At 37.9% G+C, this 17,106-nt stretch overlaps 1 protein-coding gene across 1 annotated transcript in view; it reads right to left on the bottom strand.

Annotated features, from left to right (window-relative positions):
- The window catches only part of LOC105805007 (alpha-2-macroglobulin-like), a 46,301-nt gene that overhangs the window by 7,441 nt on the left and 21,754 nt on the right, over positions 1 to 17,106 (bottom strand). Inside the window, exons 16-28 of the mRNA XM_012637788.1 lie at positions 16,893 to 17,008; positions 15,471 to 15,591; positions 13,475 to 13,703; positions 12,628 to 12,754; positions 12,167 to 12,288; positions 11,690 to 11,741; positions 5,727 to 5,810; positions 5,278 to 5,454; positions 4,567 to 4,654; positions 3,621 to 3,777; positions 3,266 to 3,340; positions 2,380 to 2,560; positions 40 to 263 (exon numbers count right to left, since the gene is read on the bottom strand). Coding sequence (XP_012493242.1) covers positions 40 to 263; positions 2,380 to 2,560; positions 3,266 to 3,340; positions 3,621 to 3,777; positions 4,567 to 4,654; positions 5,278 to 5,454; positions 5,727 to 5,810; positions 11,690 to 11,741; positions 12,167 to 12,288; positions 12,628 to 12,754; positions 13,475 to 13,703; positions 15,471 to 15,591; positions 16,893 to 17,008 — 1,753 coding nt within the window. The remainder of the gene's footprint in view (positions 1 to 39; positions 264 to 2,379; positions 2,561 to 3,265; positions 3,341 to 3,620; positions 3,778 to 4,566; positions 4,655 to 5,277; positions 5,455 to 5,726; positions 5,811 to 11,689; positions 11,742 to 12,166; positions 12,289 to 12,627; positions 12,755 to 13,474; positions 13,704 to 15,470; positions 15,592 to 16,892; positions 17,009 to 17,106) is intronic.

Genomic DNA, 17,106 nt, shown 5'->3' with positions numbered 1-17,106 from the left:
ATAAAATAAAAAAAAAAAAGGTTCTGGCAAATCACCGACCTGGGTGGAGGAGAAACCGCCGTGGGAATTCTGCTGCTTTGTGATCCACTTCACAATGTGTGTTGCAGAAGTCAGGTCCTCCGAGGTGGGGGCCGGCTGGGCTGTGAGGTGAGCGAGGAGCACGTAGGACGTCATCTCCACCTCAGCAGAGGGAGCCTGGGGCTGGTAAAAATGCCCCACTTGTGCCTTGGGTTTCTCAGGTCGCTCCCAATGGACTGAATTGTCTGGGTGTGAGAAAGAGGTATTTATAAGTGACACATATTCATATTGAATTCATAGTAAAATACCCAAGTCAGTGCTGAAGTGAGGGTTGCATTCCAATTGTAGTCTCTCGAACCTTACATATTAATAAAGCTTTTCCTTCTTTGTAAACATGAACTCGGTGTGTTTCAGCCTAGGTAAGACAGGTAATGGTGCTGGGATCAGAGGCCTATACTCATCTATGATTTCAAATAATTGCTATAGTTGGGTTTGTGGGAGAAAGAAATGGCAGAGCAAGTTCTCTCACTGGTTGTGGTTATTTCCTATTTCTGACGTTACCTAGAACTTACGTGGAATTTGTTAAATTTCCTATGAAGCCCGTCCTTAGAGGTTTCTTGTGAGGATCACAGATTACATGAAATAATGGAATTTACACTTAGTAGATTGGAAAAAAAATACAGTAATCCTTGAAATACCAAAGGCTGACATGGATATGAAACAATGACAAGCAATATACACTGCTGTGGGATGTCAGCTGCTCTTTGGAGAGCCGTTTGGCGACATTTAGCAAAGGGGAAGATGTGCTTAGCCCACTAATCAGTCACCTTACTTTTTTTTTTTTTTTATTTCAGCATGTTATGGAGGTACAGATGATTAGGTTACGTATGATGCCCTTACCCTCCCTCCCCCACAAGTCCGAGCTTCAAGCGTGTCCATTCCCCCGGAGGTGCGCATCGCACTCATTGTTTGAGTCACCTTACTTTTTGAATAACTTGGGGAAACTCACACACGTGCACAAGGAGACAGGCACATGAGTATTCACTGCAGCACTGTTTGCAATAGCAAACAACAAGAAGAAAAGATCCATGAGGAGAAACTCAGTATGTAAACTATGACCTATTTTTATACCGTAATATATTATGCAGCAGTGAAAATTAATGAACTAGAGCTACAGGCATGCATACAAGAGACTTCATTAGCATAATGTTGAACTTAAAAAATAAAAGGCAAACGAATAAACAAAAAAACAAGCTTCCAAAATATCCAAAAGTGTGATACGGCTTATCTACAGATGAAAACAATCTAAAAATTATGAATATTACTTAGGGATACATATGCAGCAAAAATACAAAGAAATCTATGGATGTTATAATGACAAATTCAGGATAATGATTACCTCTGGGGGTGGAAGAGGTACACAGGGGATTTTTCCTGCATTGATAATATTAATATTTTATTTCTTATGATGGAAAGGAGTTATACAGGTGTTTGCTAATTATTCTTTATGCCTTTTTTGTGTATCTGAAATATTTCCAAATAAATTTTAAAAAGAATTAATGGCATTGTCAAAAGAGAAAGGTTGAATGTATTTTATTGTACATCTTATAATTTGTATTTTATTTTTTTCTTCAGTCCTTCGTAGAGACCATCGTATACGTAGAAGTATTGTGTGAATGTGAATAGATTGGTCAACATTATTGGTTTTGTTAAATGAGCTTAAAATACCAGAATTTATTCATGGGGTGACCTCCATCAATTTTTCCTTAAGATGACATGATGTACCATAGGGTTGGGTATATATTAAGAATAGATATTTTAGTAATAATAGCTCATACTTTCATTAACTACGTGCCATATACTATACTAAGTGTTTCATATGTGTTAACTTATTTAATACTCACAATAACACTATGAAGTAAATACTATTATCCCCATTTTACTGATGAAGGAACTGAAACACAGACAAGTTAATGACTTTCCCAAGATTACATAAGTGGTAGATTCTGGAGCTAGTCTCCAGAGGCTGAGCTTCTCACTACTACACATACAGATGGTCCCCAAGTTACGATGGTTTGATTTAATGATTTTTTTGACTTCACCATGAATTTATTCGGACTCAACCCCGTCGTAAGTTGAGGAGCAGCTGTATTGCCTTTTATCTTTGGATGTATGATTTGATTAAATTTTATAAAAATTGAATTAGATTTTACAAAAGTATGATATGGACAAAATATATATGATATAGATAAAAGAAGAGAGGGGGCAGGGATCACAGAAAGTAGAAGGAGAGGGTTTTTGCAGTGTAGTTCTTGATACAGAGAACACGGGACAGAAGAAGGATCTCAGGTTTGCTCTCACCTTTCTTCACAGATTCCTCATTAAGGGACTTGAGTACTTCTGCTCTCTTGTCCTGGTTACCTGCCAGGGCAAAAGCATAGGCCAATAGCGCCTTGGTGTAGACATGGCTGCCACTGGCTCCTTCCTTTGCTGACTTCCAGGCTGACTCCAGGCAGAACAGGGCGTTGCGGACAACAGGATGCTGTGAAAGGACCATGAGAAGGCAGTGAACAGGGTGCTAGCATTCCCAGGTAAACACACAGAAGTTTTTCAAATGCATTTTTCCATCTATTTCTCATTCTTATGATAGACAGAATAGTATTTTTATCTGTTATTTTCATATTCAAAAGGCATAACTTTAGGATTTTTTTTTTTTTTTTTTTGAGACAAAGTCTCACTGTGTTGCCTGGGCTAGAGTGCCGTGGCGTCAGCCTAGCTCCTCAAACTCCTGGGCTCAAGCAATCCTCCTGCCTCAGCCTCCCGAGTAGCTGGGACTACAGGCATGCGCCACCATGCCCGGCTAATTTTTTCTATATATTTTTAGTTGTCCGATTAATTTCTTTCTATTTTTAGTAGAGACGGGGTCTCGCTCTTGCTCAGGCTGGTTTCGAACTCCTGAGCTCAAACAGTCCGCCCGCCTCGGTCTCCCAGAGTGCTAGGATTACAGGCGTGAGCCACTGCGCCAGGCTAACTTTAGGATTTCTTTGGGGGGCTGGAGAAATAGCCTGGGGCATCACTAAGAAACCTTTCTTAATGGATTGACAAAATTCTCTATCCATCTGGGAAGCATTAGCACTGCATAGAAGGAAAGCTGACACTTCTTTTAGCAGGATAGTAGTTGAGAAGCAGGTAAGTGGTTTAAACGCATCCAGAACTACCTTCAGCGGAGGCATGAGGTAGTACCTACAGTGACTGGGAGAGGAATCTCCAGAAGAGCAATTGTAATATAGGCGGAGAGGGTCGCTTCGTCTTCTACTCCTCCCTGTAAACATGAGCGGGAGAGATTTGAGTAATTCTACTTCTGAGAATGCTCTTGATCAGCTCTTTCCATCTGCTGTGTCATGCAATTTATCCCTACACACATCCATTCCTGTGGGGCAAAATATTATAACCAAGTAAGTTCCATCCTCTCTTTCTTGGTGCTATCCAGGTTTTATTTTTCTCTGATACCTTCCCTTAAGAATTTCTGCATTATTCCTTTCTCTCCTCATCCTTGTGGATATCATAATGGACAAAACAAAACTAGCTCCAGAACGGTTCACCTTCATGGCATTGTTGAACAGTGACCCAGAGCTCCTGAAACAGCCGTTGCCCTTCTGCTTCTGGGAGAGCCAGGTGAGGGCCTGGGTGATGTGTGCTTCGTCGATGAAGATGTGGTTTCGAGCCTGGGCAAAACTCTTCAGTATAAAGGCCGTGAGCCTGAGAGGGGAGGAAGTGATGAAGATATTTATGTTGTTAGAATGGTTCTATAGCCGGTTCACAACAACAGGCTTCACAGGACACTTCTTACATTGCCGCGAGTTATCTAACAGGAATTCTCATGTACTTAGAATGTCCATCCCCTTTACTCTTTGATTAATCTGCTAGATCTGGTATTTCCCTGCTGACTCACTTTCCCTTTGCTACAGGGAGTCTAAGTACTTCTAATTTCCTTATTTTTCTAAATTATTTCAGTAAGTCTTTAAATTTCTCTTCTCTTTAGAGATTTCTTTCAGTGGATGACAGAATCTTCTCACGTGCAGCTCTTGTATACAATAACTTCTACTATTGCTCTGCCTTAGGGATTTTAAAAAATAATGTTTCATATTACTGTCTTCCCAATTTATTCTAAGTCAAGATAAGTATGATCTATAAGACATAATATAAGCTGAAGTTAACATGATTTATCTGGAAGTTATGTGGTATGTTCACTGGCCACATCATTTAAAAAACTCATGGTTATGAGAGCTATTTTAGAAAGAGTAGCTATTTTGGAAAGAATGCTTTGGTATATTATTAACAAGATGAGTTTTGGTAATAGGTCTAACACATATGCATTTGGATATCAGCTTTTCTGCTTGTTACCTTGCTAATCTTGGTGTATTTATCAAGTATAACCAACTATAGGTCTAATAATGCATATTGGTTAGAGTTGCTGTGAATATAATAGTGATAATATATTTGAAAGAGCTGGCACACAAATAGCCCAAAAAATTATTCTTTCCTTACCAGGTGTTGCCCTGGCTCCTGCCACGTTGCTCCCCAAAGGTGCTGTAGGAGCCATCATGGTGCTTGTAGATCAACTGTCTCTGATAGCCTGGAGTGGAAGGTTCATGAAACAACATGACAGATTAATGTTCATGCTGAGGCCAGAGAAAATACTAAAATATGTTGGCTTTTCTTGTGACCTTTCTTTTTTTTTTTTTTTTTTTTTATTGAGACAGAGTCTCACTCTGTTGCCCGGGCTAGAGTGCCATGGAACCTCAAACTCCTGGGCTCAAGCGATCCTCCTGCCTCAGCCTCCCAGGTAGCTGGGACTACAGGCATGCGCCACCATGCCCGGCTAATTTTCTTTTTTCTATTTTTAGTTGTTTGCCCAATTTCTTTCTATTTTTAGTAGAGACGGGATCTCGCTCTGGCTCAGGCTGGTCTCAAACTCCTGAGCTCAAACGATCCACCCGCCTCGGCCTCCCAGAGTGCTAGGATTACAGGCGTGAGCCACCTCGTCCTGCCTCTTGTGACCTTTCTTAAATTTGTTGTTATATATTAGAAAGTTCTGAGCCTTAAACATTTTCTTGGAGGTTGGAGAGTGGATAGTTTCCACGAAATTAAGTACCGTAATATTCTTATCATAGTACCTATCATAATGATAAGCTAATGTGTTATACTATTGATACATAACTGAAGCCTCTTGAGAAATCCAGTTGAAATAACACTCACCGGTGTTGAGATAACCGATGGCCTTGGACTTGATATCTGGAGTCAGCTGCTGTGTTTCATTTAGATAATCCAGAACATAGATGTTTGGAGCAAAGAGGGCCATATTCTGTTCTCCACAGCCATAGGGCATCTGTAGGAGATCTTGTGTGTTTTGCATGGCAGAGCCTAATATGTCTCCTGGGGAATGGGAGAGATGGGAAGTCATAAAGCTTAGAGATTATAATCTATCAGAATCCTTAAGAATAAATAACTAGTCAAGCTAAAAAAACGAGGCATTTTAGGAAGGGTGAGACTTCCAGGGACAGAAATATGATTGGAAGCAATAAACAAGCCCAAAGAAGGAAAGAAAAAAGAAGCTAAAATTATAGTTGTTATTTTAGTAAATATGTATGGAAATAAATATAGTAGAAGCTATTAATGCCCAAATCCACTAGGGGCTAGAGACTCACCCACAAGTGAGACAGAGGCTCGGGCAGATTCTTCTACCATATTTGGTGGCAGCTTTAGGGATAATTCTTCAGTTACCTCAGCACCTAGAGAAAGAAATCAGCCATATGAAAATTATTTCTGCATTTTATCTTTCTGAAGAGCTTTATGACCCAGAAGGTAGGACTATGCCTTACATCTAAACTTATCCTGAAAAGTTGCCCCACCTTTTAATAGAAGTTTTTTAATATCTTAAAAATGGGCTAGTGGGATTCTGAAATTTTCAGAATTTCTTTTCCAACTATCCTTTCCCTTATATGTAGAATTACATTCCAAAAAAAGATAACAAACCGATACAAGCTGGGTATGTTGTGATTCCATTTCATCTGTTAGTCATCTGATGGCTAACACAAGATGGTTATCACAAAATGATCTATTTAGTGCCCACCTTAACCTCCTCACTCAACAGTTGTATGGGGAAAACCCCCCAAAAATGCCCTGTAAGCATATATATATATGAGCAAAGGAAAAATTTCTTCAAAGGTCCAGATTTTTACAACAATGTTATGTCCTTTCTTCAGTCAAATTTTACCAAATATAAACACAGTATTTTTTGAAAGACCTAGAAAATAAGGGTGGAGAGGTGAACTTGAATAGTATTTGACTCATTGAAAATAAAATAACACGACAAACATACATTTACTGCCATTTTAATCTGGTGAATTATTTGAAGATGAAAATGAGAGAATTGTAGTTTTTATTTTCATACTGAATACTTCATAAAATTAACATTAAAACTTTTATAAAAAATACAGATGCCTTAAGCAAAGACAAAGAACAAATGAACAAGTGAAATAAAATGTTTTGAATCATTGAAAATAAAATAATTGCTACTGATGAACATATGTTTACTGCCATTTTAATCTTGGTGAATTATATGAAGATGAAAATGAGAAAAGTGTAGTATTTATCTTTTTCTCATAAAATTAATATTAAACCTTTTGTAAGAAAACAGATGCTAAAAAGAAAGTTAAAAGACAAATGAACAAGTGAAAGAAAATATCTGCAACATAATTAATAGGTAAAGAATAAGTGTCATACTACAACTGAATCAGAAAAATACAAATTACTCAAAATGTGAATGGTCAAAGGCTATGAAGGCAATTCATAAATGTGAAAAAATAAGCTCATCCTTATTCCTAACACTTGTGATTAGGGAAATATAAACTAAAACAATAGCAAAACATTTTTTTCATCTACATTTTTGGCCAAAATTAAAACATTGATAGTGATGGTGATGGTGAGTATACATTATAAAATTGTATGCTGGTGGAAGTATAAATGTATTTAGTTAATAAAGAGGGGGGATTTTTTTAGTTCTACTAAAACTCAGAATAGAGCAAAATGGTGGAATAGGAAGTCTCAGGCTCCTCCTCCCTCCACAGAAAGTTCAACTATCAACCATCTACAAATCAGAACATCCTTTCGAAAACCCCAATACTTGGAAACAAATCTGGGACACCTGTGTAGTTCACGAACTGAATGAAAACCAAATTAGAAGAGTAAGAAGAATGGTCTCAATTTGATCATGCCATCTCATCCTTTCCCTTAAATTAGCACAGTGCCAGATGGAGAGGATTCTCTGGGGCCCACAATTTCTACAGGGGGAAAAGAGAACCAGAGGGAGTCATATAGCTTCCCAAGCATTCTGAGACACTTTTCAGGAAGCCAATGGTGGTCTAACCTCCTGGAGAACACTGGGAGGAATGGCTTGGCTAGACCAGCTGGGGTCAAGTGAAAACAAAGAAAGTATAAAGAGCTCACAGTGACAAGCATGTGAATCTTGGTGGTAACTCTGTGTTTCTGCCATCTATGGTGCCCATTCAGAGACACCAGCCAACTGTATAGCCTACCTGCAAATCTGAGCTGGTCACTTTCAGAAGCATGATGCTATGTTCAACCTGGCTTAAGATTCTAGATGGCCAGTCTCTAAGCTCAGCCTCAGAACCCATCCCAATGCCCCTGCCCAGGTAGGAGACACAGGCCTCTGCACATTTCAGAGAAGTATAGGGGATATACCTGCTTGACCCAGTTGTCTAAAATGTGGCTCAGCTCAGCCAAAAGGCCCACCCAATGACTTTGCCCAGGCAGGGAGATACCTACCTCCACACATTTTGTAGAAATGTAGGGGCTAGGCCTGCTTGACCTGAGAGGTTAAGCAGCAGCTCAATTCAGCCAAAACCTCACCCTATGGCTCCACTCACACAGAGGGGACAGCCTCAATCATGAATTTCTAAGGACATAGTCTTTGGTCCTGCCCATCCCCAAGCAGCAACTGCATATAACCACAGAGCCCAGCCTGTGGCCCTGATTGCTGCTTGGAACTTGAATCATCCAGCCAGGCAATAAATCTTCTGACCGGCCTGATGAGAGGCCATTGAAGTACACAGATAGCAGCTCCACCTGATAGTAGAGCCAAATAAGTGATCTTACCAGATGGCAAACATAGCCAGTGGCACCACCCAACATCGGAACAAAGGTAGTGGCCCAGTTAACTAGGGAACCCATGATAAGATCTGCCTGCTTGAGGTTGTCACCAGATGGCCCTTCCAAAATTACAGGCTACACTAAATAGCAAATGTTTATCCCTGCCAAGGAATACCTATAAAGGTCAGAAGAGGTGGTTGTCTCCTCAAATGTGCAGACAATGATTCAAGGAAACAAGGATTATGAAGAATCAGAGAATCATGACACCGCCAAAAGAAACTGACAAAAATTGACCTTACAGAAATGGAGATTTATGAAATCACTGACAAAGAATTCAGAATAATCCTCTAAAAGAAGTTCAGTGAACTACAAAAATATATAAATACAATTAATTAAAATTTGGAAAATGATACCCAAACAAAATAAGAAGTTTGACATGAAAATAGAAAAAACTAAAAATAAACCAAATAGAAATTCTAGAAATAAAGCATACAATGACTAACTAAAAAATTCAATAGAAAGCTTCAACAGCAGACTTGATCAAGCAGAGGAAAGCATCAGTGAGCTCAAAGACAGAATATTTGAAATTATCCAATCAGAGGAACAAAAAGACAAAATAATGAAAAAGAATGAAGAAAATTTATGGGAATTATGAAACATCATCAAGAAACCAAATCTTTGCATCAAAGGCATTCCAGAAGGAGAAGAAAGAGAAAACTCAGAAAGCATAGTTATAGCAATAATGGTTGAAAACTTCCCTAATCTGGGGATAGATGCCAACATCCAGGTACAGGAAGCACAGTGTTCCCCAGTCAAATTCAACTCAAAGAAGAGTTCACTAAGACACATAATAATCAAACTATCAAAAATCAAAGATAAAGATAAAAATTCTGAGACCAGAAAGAGACAACATATTACATACAAAATAATTCTAAAGTTTTGATTTAATGTCTATTTTGTGTAAGTATAGCTACCCTTGCTTGTTTTGGGTTTCCATTTGCATGCAGTATCTATCTTTTTCCTTTCCTCCACTTTCAGTCTATGTGAGTCCTTAAAAATTGGGTGAGTATTTTTTAAGCAGCATATAGTTGGGTCTTGCTTTTTGTTACTCCTTTCAGTCACTCTATGCCTTTTTATTGGAGAATTTAATCTACTTACCTTCAAGGTAATTATTAATAGGAAAGAATTTACTTCTGCCATCTTGTTCATTGTTTGCTGCTTGTTTTGCAGATTTTTTTTCTTTATTTCTCTCTTGCTGTCTTCCTTTGTGGTTAGATGGCTTTCTATAGTGGTATGCAAATCTTTTTTTGTTCTGTTTTGGTTTTTTGTGCTTCTACTAAAGATTTTTGCTTTGTGGATTACCATGAGGCTTATCTAGAACATTTCATACTTATAACAGTCTATTTCAAGCTGATAACAACTTTGCATACTTTTACTTCCTCATACACATTTTATGTTTTTGATGTCAGAAATTACATCATTTAGTCACATGTATCCATTGACTATTTTTTTTTTCATTGACAATTTATTTTAACTATAGTTGTTGTTAATAGTTTTGACTTTTAATCCTCATGCTAGGGATAAAATTGGTTTACACATCATCATTACATTTATAGCATATTCTGAATATGGCTTCGTATTACTTATATCATTAGGTGTTGTGCTTTTGTATTTTTTATGTTACTAATTAGCAGGCTTTGGTTTCAGCTTAATGAACTCTCTTCCTGTAATTCCTGTAAGGCAGGCCTAGTGATGATGAACTCCCTCGGCTTTTGTTTCTCTGTGAAGTTTCTATTTCTCCTTCATTTCTGAAAGATGGCTTTCCTGGATAAAATATTCCTGGTTGGCAGGGATTTTTCTTTCCCTTCAGTGCTTTGACTATATCACTTCCTCCTGGCCTGCAAGGTTTCTGCTGAAAATCTGCTGATGGTCATATTAGAATTATTTTGTATGTGATGTGCTGTCTCTTTCTGGTCTCAGAATTTTTTTCTTTATTTTGATTTTCGATAGTTTGATTATAACGTGTCTTAGTGAACTCTTCTTTGGGTTGAATTTGACTGAGGAACACTGTGCTTTCTGTATCTGGATGTTGGCATCTATTCCCACCTCTGACTCAGGAATTTCACATTTTGGCATCTACCCTAGGTACACTTACATATGTACACAGGAGGCTATTATTATCATTAATTAATTATTTTTTTTGTTAACAAATAGTTGGAAAAACCAATATGGGAAGGTTATAAAGGCCGAGCAGAATTGTGATATATTGATATTATAGAATTCAAAGCAATTGAAAGTAATGATTTGATCTACAATTTAACATAGATAGATCTCCAAGACAGATTGCTAATTAAAAAACAAAGAATTATAGAGTGAAAGTTATATAATTTGTGTAATATGATTTATGTAACATACACAAACACACATCTACACATATTATTTCTAAAGGCCCAGGGATCAGTATTAAGTATTGAAAAATATTGTGAGGGAATGACATCAGCCTTTAATATGATGTTCTGTTTTGTTTTCTTAAAGGAGAATTCATTTTTGTATAATTACATGGGTAATTAAAATAAATTTTAATAAAATTGCTTGATGATTGGCACTGATACCGAAAAGATAAATCAAAATGAATAACTCAGAAATGGAGGAGAAGTCATGATAAAAGGATCGAGTGGTAAGCACTACATGCACTTAAATGTAGAAATAAAGCTAAAAACCAGGAAATAATGTTTTTAGAACACATTTTATACATTAAGTCTTGACAACATAAAAAGCATAGGAAAAAGACATTAGCGGGTAGACAGAGAAAGGCAATGAACATATGTATGATCTTGATTTGACATTGGTTTGGGATGAGAACACATTGTGTTAGTACATTTCTTAGTGTACTACATTTCTGTAAATGTTTTTGTTTAGACTAGAAAATTCTTCACCAAGATAAAGTTATATTTTTTACTGTGAGTTTTTTCAGTGCCTTTTCAAATGACATTGATAGTGCATTAGGTACAGGATTAGCATCAAATATTAATATGATAATAATGGTAAAAACCACAACAATTCTTCCTTTGGAAAATAGCATGTTCTCGTTATCAAATGACACCGTCTATGCAAAACTCAGTGTTGGAATGGCCTGAATTCAGCTATCCATATATTATATTAGTAATTATTCAAGGAAATATCCCCTTTGGCAATATTCATTTTGACTCTACCCACTTTCTACCTATGCCCACACTACACACTATTCAGGAAGACATTTTGGTGTTCACATAAGTGCTGCAAGAGATCAAGACTCGGAATGCACGGGCTAAGAATTTTCTCCCGATCAAATTACTTGGTCTCTCTATGAACCATTTTTCTCATCTGTCAAATGTGTTGATGGTACTTCAGGTCTTACCTCATAAGGAAAGTGTAAAAATAATATACAAAAGTTCTTTGAACTTCAAATGTTATATAAACTTTAGCCAATGTTTTTAAAATTATGATGGTTGACTCTTACCTGATGGGCAAAGCAGGGAGTTGAATGTTACTTCTTTCTTTAGTCCTTCAGGCTTTAAGTAAAAGAAAGAGAAGTTAGAGGTGAGAATGGACCGACTTTCAGGACACATATGTTGATAGGGGAACCACAGATTTCCGGATAGTGAAGGGAGGAATTTGAACTGCATTATATACACAAACTCTGTAAGTATACGTGATATGAAGAGGACAGGTTGGTACATGAGAAAGTAAGGAAAAATTAAGAAAATAAATCAAGAGAAATAGATGATAGATGGGTAGGTAGGTAGATAAAAAAGAATACTATTGTGAAATATCCATAATAATTATTATATTACCCAGGTATATTATTAGTTTATTATTATGGATATTATTGACCATATATTATTTAGGTCTTCTTACCTAAAAGCTGAAACCCCAACTGTATTAAACATTGCTTTTGTGACTCAGTGTGACCTATCAAATGGGCAGGCTTACTTACTTCAACTAATAGGGGCTTAATGATTGTGTCTTTCTTTCCATATTCAGGGACTGTAGGCTTCTCAGTCCCACACAACTCTGAAGTCTCTAGTGCTTCTGCGCTCACAGTAAAATTCACATTTCCTGGAAAAAAAAGGGAGCCAATAAAGATGAGTATCATCTTCCCTCTTCCTCCACGTCTCCAAACTCGAGATTTATAAACGTTCAATGCTCTGTTTTATTTTTGCTTTATAAAAACACTGGAGCAGGAATGGAAACAGCATAAATGAGAGGCTAATGATGCTTAGAATCCAAGGTGGAGATGTTTGGGGATATCCTTCTAGGAATCCTACAGTGAAAGAGAGAGGAAAAATATCGTACCATCTGGGATCTTTTCCTGAGGAAAGTGGTGTTGAATGTAAAGTTCCCATGGATATATACAATTTTTGAGTAGAGAATTATTTCTAGGAGTCTGCCCCTCACCTAGCGACTTTGGGGTTACTTCCCAGGACACAGTTTGCCGCCCGTTCCCACAGATGCAGTGAGACTCTTGTTCTTTCTCCACTGGGACAGCTAGGAATGCGGGAGTGGCTTCCAGCTGCACACTGACCTGAAACCACATGTGAGACAGATTAGAGGGAAAAGGAGACCAGACGGAGAGTGGGTTTGAAGTAAAGCATATTGAGGGATTGGTTAGATTTCAGGTTGCCTGATATTAATGATGATACAAAACACCAAGCACCTTTAGTACATTTAGGTGGATCTGACATCTAAATCTGAGTACTTTGGTTGCAACGTGCTCTTTCGTGTGGTGGGAACAAAGAGGGGAGAGGTAATGATGTCATGTTGCTCTAGGTCTTCGGTCTGGAACCTTGCCTATTTCCTTAGCTCTCCCAGCAGAGTATACAAGATTTATAAAGAGTTATGGTTTCAGCAGAGGTAAGATGCTCACAAATAACTTTTAAAATTAGGCTTAATATGATGAATGAGCTATGAAAAATTAAATATATGAGAATGTAGAGGCTGAAACCTTGAAGAATCTAAATAAGACATGAGGATGAAGAGAACTGACTTTTTGTTGTCCGTGTCAGAAATCTTCATATTACACAAACTACTGAACTTTAAACGGTTATGATAAGGGCTAGAAACTTGTTTTAAGTTGCAATTTGTTATTTGGAGAGAGCAACTGTAACTTATATAACATATGAATATCTGATAGTATTCTTCCTCTAGTTAGCACATATTGTACACAAGAGTTAGTACTCCTAGGCATGCAACTTTTAATTTACTTGACTGCTACCTTGTATACAGTTAGGAAAGAGCTCCTTACCCGAATGCATTTGGGAAGGTAGTTTAAGACAGTGGCCTTGAGTGTGAAGGCCTCTCCGCGGATCACAGAGTAGGGCATCGTGAGCTCCACAAAGAAAGGCTGGAAGGCTCGGAGAGAGGCAGTGGGAGAGAGACCAAGTCCAGTGTCTTGGGACAGGCAGAGGGCCCCTGCCTTCCACTCCGTGATGGTGTCAGGGATGGATACTCCTACCTCGGCCACACCTGATGAGCTGGGGAGGAGGGCAATGTGAAGAACAGAAAGAAAGCAGTTAAATAAATCCTTTCTGGGACAAGAACCCCTATAAATGATTTTATTGTCATAGTTGAATGCATTCAATAGAAATATCAATAATTGAGAGTATAATCAAGGCTGAGATGGGAATATATAGGTCCTCCCTTTCTTCCAATTCTGTTTTCAGTGCTAGTCTTTATCAGAATCTCCTCTATATGTACAGCTATAGCATAATCTTTTACAGACAAAATAGCTATAAACTTAACATGTAATTTGAGATTGTCCTTAAGTTTTTTTTTCTAAAATGCTGTTCCACTGAGGGTTGCTTTATAGTTTTTAATTCTATTACTATTGTGTATAGCTGGCCTGACTGAATCTGTGCTTAACTCAAGACTGTTGACCAATATAGGATCTTTTGCACACGCTTATCTCTGCAGTATTTTGTTATCTTTGGTCCTTATGCCCATTTTTTTTTAAGAAACCTTTAAATTAAACTTGTGCAGAATTTCTTAGCTTTGATTCCATTTAGTGTGACTTTGTAACAGAGTATTTATGCTAAACCACTCCTGAAAATACCAATGTGTTTAAAAGAAGTACTTCAATACTGAAAAATTAGCCAAGAGCTCCCAGTTTCTCCCTGGAAGGGGTTTGTTTACACATTTTCTCAGTTGCTGCCTGAGAGTTGGCTTCTAACTAGCCGGCATCTGGGAGCAGAAGGGCCAGGTAAACAAGAGACCTCCAGGAGCCTGAAAAGGAGTTTGGGAACTTCCCCTCTTCCATTGGCCCCCCTACACCCTTCCAGTGATAAAAACCAGACTCCAGGTTTTCTCTGGAAGGAGTGTGCTCACACTCCTTGGTGTTCACACTGTTGGTGGGAATATAAATTGGTACAGCCATTATAGAAAACAGTATGGAGATTCCTTAAAAAATTAAAAATGAAACTACTGTATGATCCAGAAATCCCTTTTCTAGATATATACCCAAAGGCAATGAAATAGGCACTTTGTAGAGTGCATATATTTAATGTAAGCACTCCTGTGTTCATTGCAGCATTATTCACAGTAGCCAACATAGGGAAACAGCCTAAGTATCCATCCATGGATGAATGGATAAAGAAATTGTGGTGTGTGTGTGTGTGTGTGTGTGTGTGTGTATGTGTGTGTGTGAGAGTGTGTGCACGCATGCGCGCGTGTGTACGCATGCGCGCGTGTGTGTTTGTATAATGCAATACTATTCAGTCTTAAAAGGAAAAAGATCCTGCCATTTGTGACAATATGGATGAACCTGGAGGACATTAGGCTAAGTGAAATAAACCAGACACGGAAAGAAAAATATTACATGATCTCACTTGTATGTGCAATCTAAAAGAAATTCAACACATAGAAACAGAGAATAGAATCATGGGGGTGTGGTGGGGAGATGCAGGTCAAAGGCTACAAAGTTGCAGTTTTGTAGGATGAATAAATCCAGAGATCTAAGGTACAGCATGAAGGCTATAGTTATAATATTATATTGTATACTGGAAATTGGCTAAGAGGATAGATTTTTAGGTGCTCTTGCCACACACACAAAAACAGGTAACAACGTGAGGTTATAGATATGTTAATTTTCTTGATTGCAGTCATCATTTTACTACATATATGTATATTAAAACATTGTGTCGTACACCTTACGTACATACAATAAAAACAGGAAAATTAGCAAAGAATTGGATATAGTGAGGGATCTCTGTTGTTACATCTTGCAGATAAAGGAAGTTACTTACTCCACCACCACCAAATCCCAGATCCATGTCTCGGGGAAGTACTTTCGTACAGTCTCTGCGTGAGCCTCTTCAACATGCATAATATTTGCACGTTCATGGCCTCTTCGCCCTACATCTCCTTCTACAGTGGGTGAGGGAGAAGACAGGAACAATAAATACTAAAGCTAAAGCTTATGAGAGATTGTAATAGGTGCTATCAAGACATAAAGAGTGACGAAACAGAACCCAGGGGAGAGCACGTGGGTGGTTAGGGAAAGCTTCTTTGAGGAGGTGATGTTCCAGCTGAATTCTGAAGTATTAGAATAAGCTAGGAGTGAGCTGGGGGAAGAGGATACAGAGACCTTGGCAGAAAGAGCCTTGGATTGCCTGTGAAGAGGAAGGGCTGCGGAGTCCCGCGTGGCTGTGCCGTTACGCTAAGTGGAGAGTGCTGTGACATGGGGTTGGGAGGAGAGCAGGGGTCAAAGTTTCCATTGGTGTGTTTCTCAGTCGTGACACAGACATTATGGCGGTGGCTTTGGGAAACAGTTTACAGGAGTGAAAAGATCAAGGATAAAAAAGGCTCTTTATTCCATATTGTGTCAGAATCAGAGTTAGGTTCTTTTACCCTGTTCACCTTCTGCTAAGGCTATGCTGGTGAATATTTAATGACCAAATTCCTGGAAAAAAATAGTGCATATATGTACTCATACATATGTCAGTTTACTCTAAATCTTACTGATAAAGGATCATAGAATATAATTTATAAATAATGTAAATATATACAATAATCTTTGTAACACATTCCATATAGTGAATTGATTCTCATTGAATGTTTTTTTTGTATTTTGAACCTCTTTTGTCTGTACTCAACTTATCCTTAACCATGATTTGACAATATGAGAGTATAAACACTTGATTACTATCTGATTCGTCAGCGAAGTAGCACACATCACTGATGAATGCTTGTGGTTCTCACATGAATATTGGCTGATGTTTTGGGGAAGTTGAAGAGCTGTTTTACTTGACCGATGAGAATGTAGCTCTATTTTGTGAACATTTCTATTTCTGTTTACACTGATTCTAGCAATATGTCTGGAAGCTTTTCCTTCCCTTTTCAACCTCACACATCTCCATTTACCAGAAGCTAATTCTTCATGAATGACATCTGATTCCTCAAGCAGAGTTAATACTTGCCTTTGCATATTTGTACCTCTCTTATAGGACTTTTTACAATCTGCCTTGCACTGTTGCCAGTGTTGCATGTGCGGATGGCCTGATACAATCGGAAGGGCTGGGTTTATATTGTTATGTGACCTTCAACAAGAACCATAATATGTATGAATTACAGGTCCTTTTTTTGTTAATTTTATTACATTTTATCTCTTTAAAAATTCTTTTATTTGGTTCGATATATTAGGAAATAAATTTTTATTCATTTTTTACCTAAATAGGCTAGACCTTGAGATGTCCGCATCGCATAATGTTCAGGCTGTGGACATACTTTGGGTTTACGAATCTTTGAGTTGGTGAATACCTTTAAGCCCATATCCTGTAAAGGAAATTATCACCTAATCAGTACACATATATTATATACAGGTGCATACTTCTTTTCATTGAATTTGACAAAAAATCCAGTTAGCTTAATATTAAACTTTTA

Source organism: Propithecus coquereli, unplaced genomic scaffold (assembly GCF_000956105.1).
Source record: "Propithecus coquereli isolate 6110/MARCELLA unplaced genomic scaffold, Pcoq_1.0 Scaffold124, whole genome shotgun sequence".
NCBI classification, from domain to species: Eukaryota; Metazoa; Chordata; class Mammalia; order Primates; family Indriidae; genus Propithecus; species Propithecus coquereli.
The sequence above is the reverse complement of the archived record's forward strand: the minus strand, read 5'-3'. Positions and strand labels throughout refer to the sequence as shown.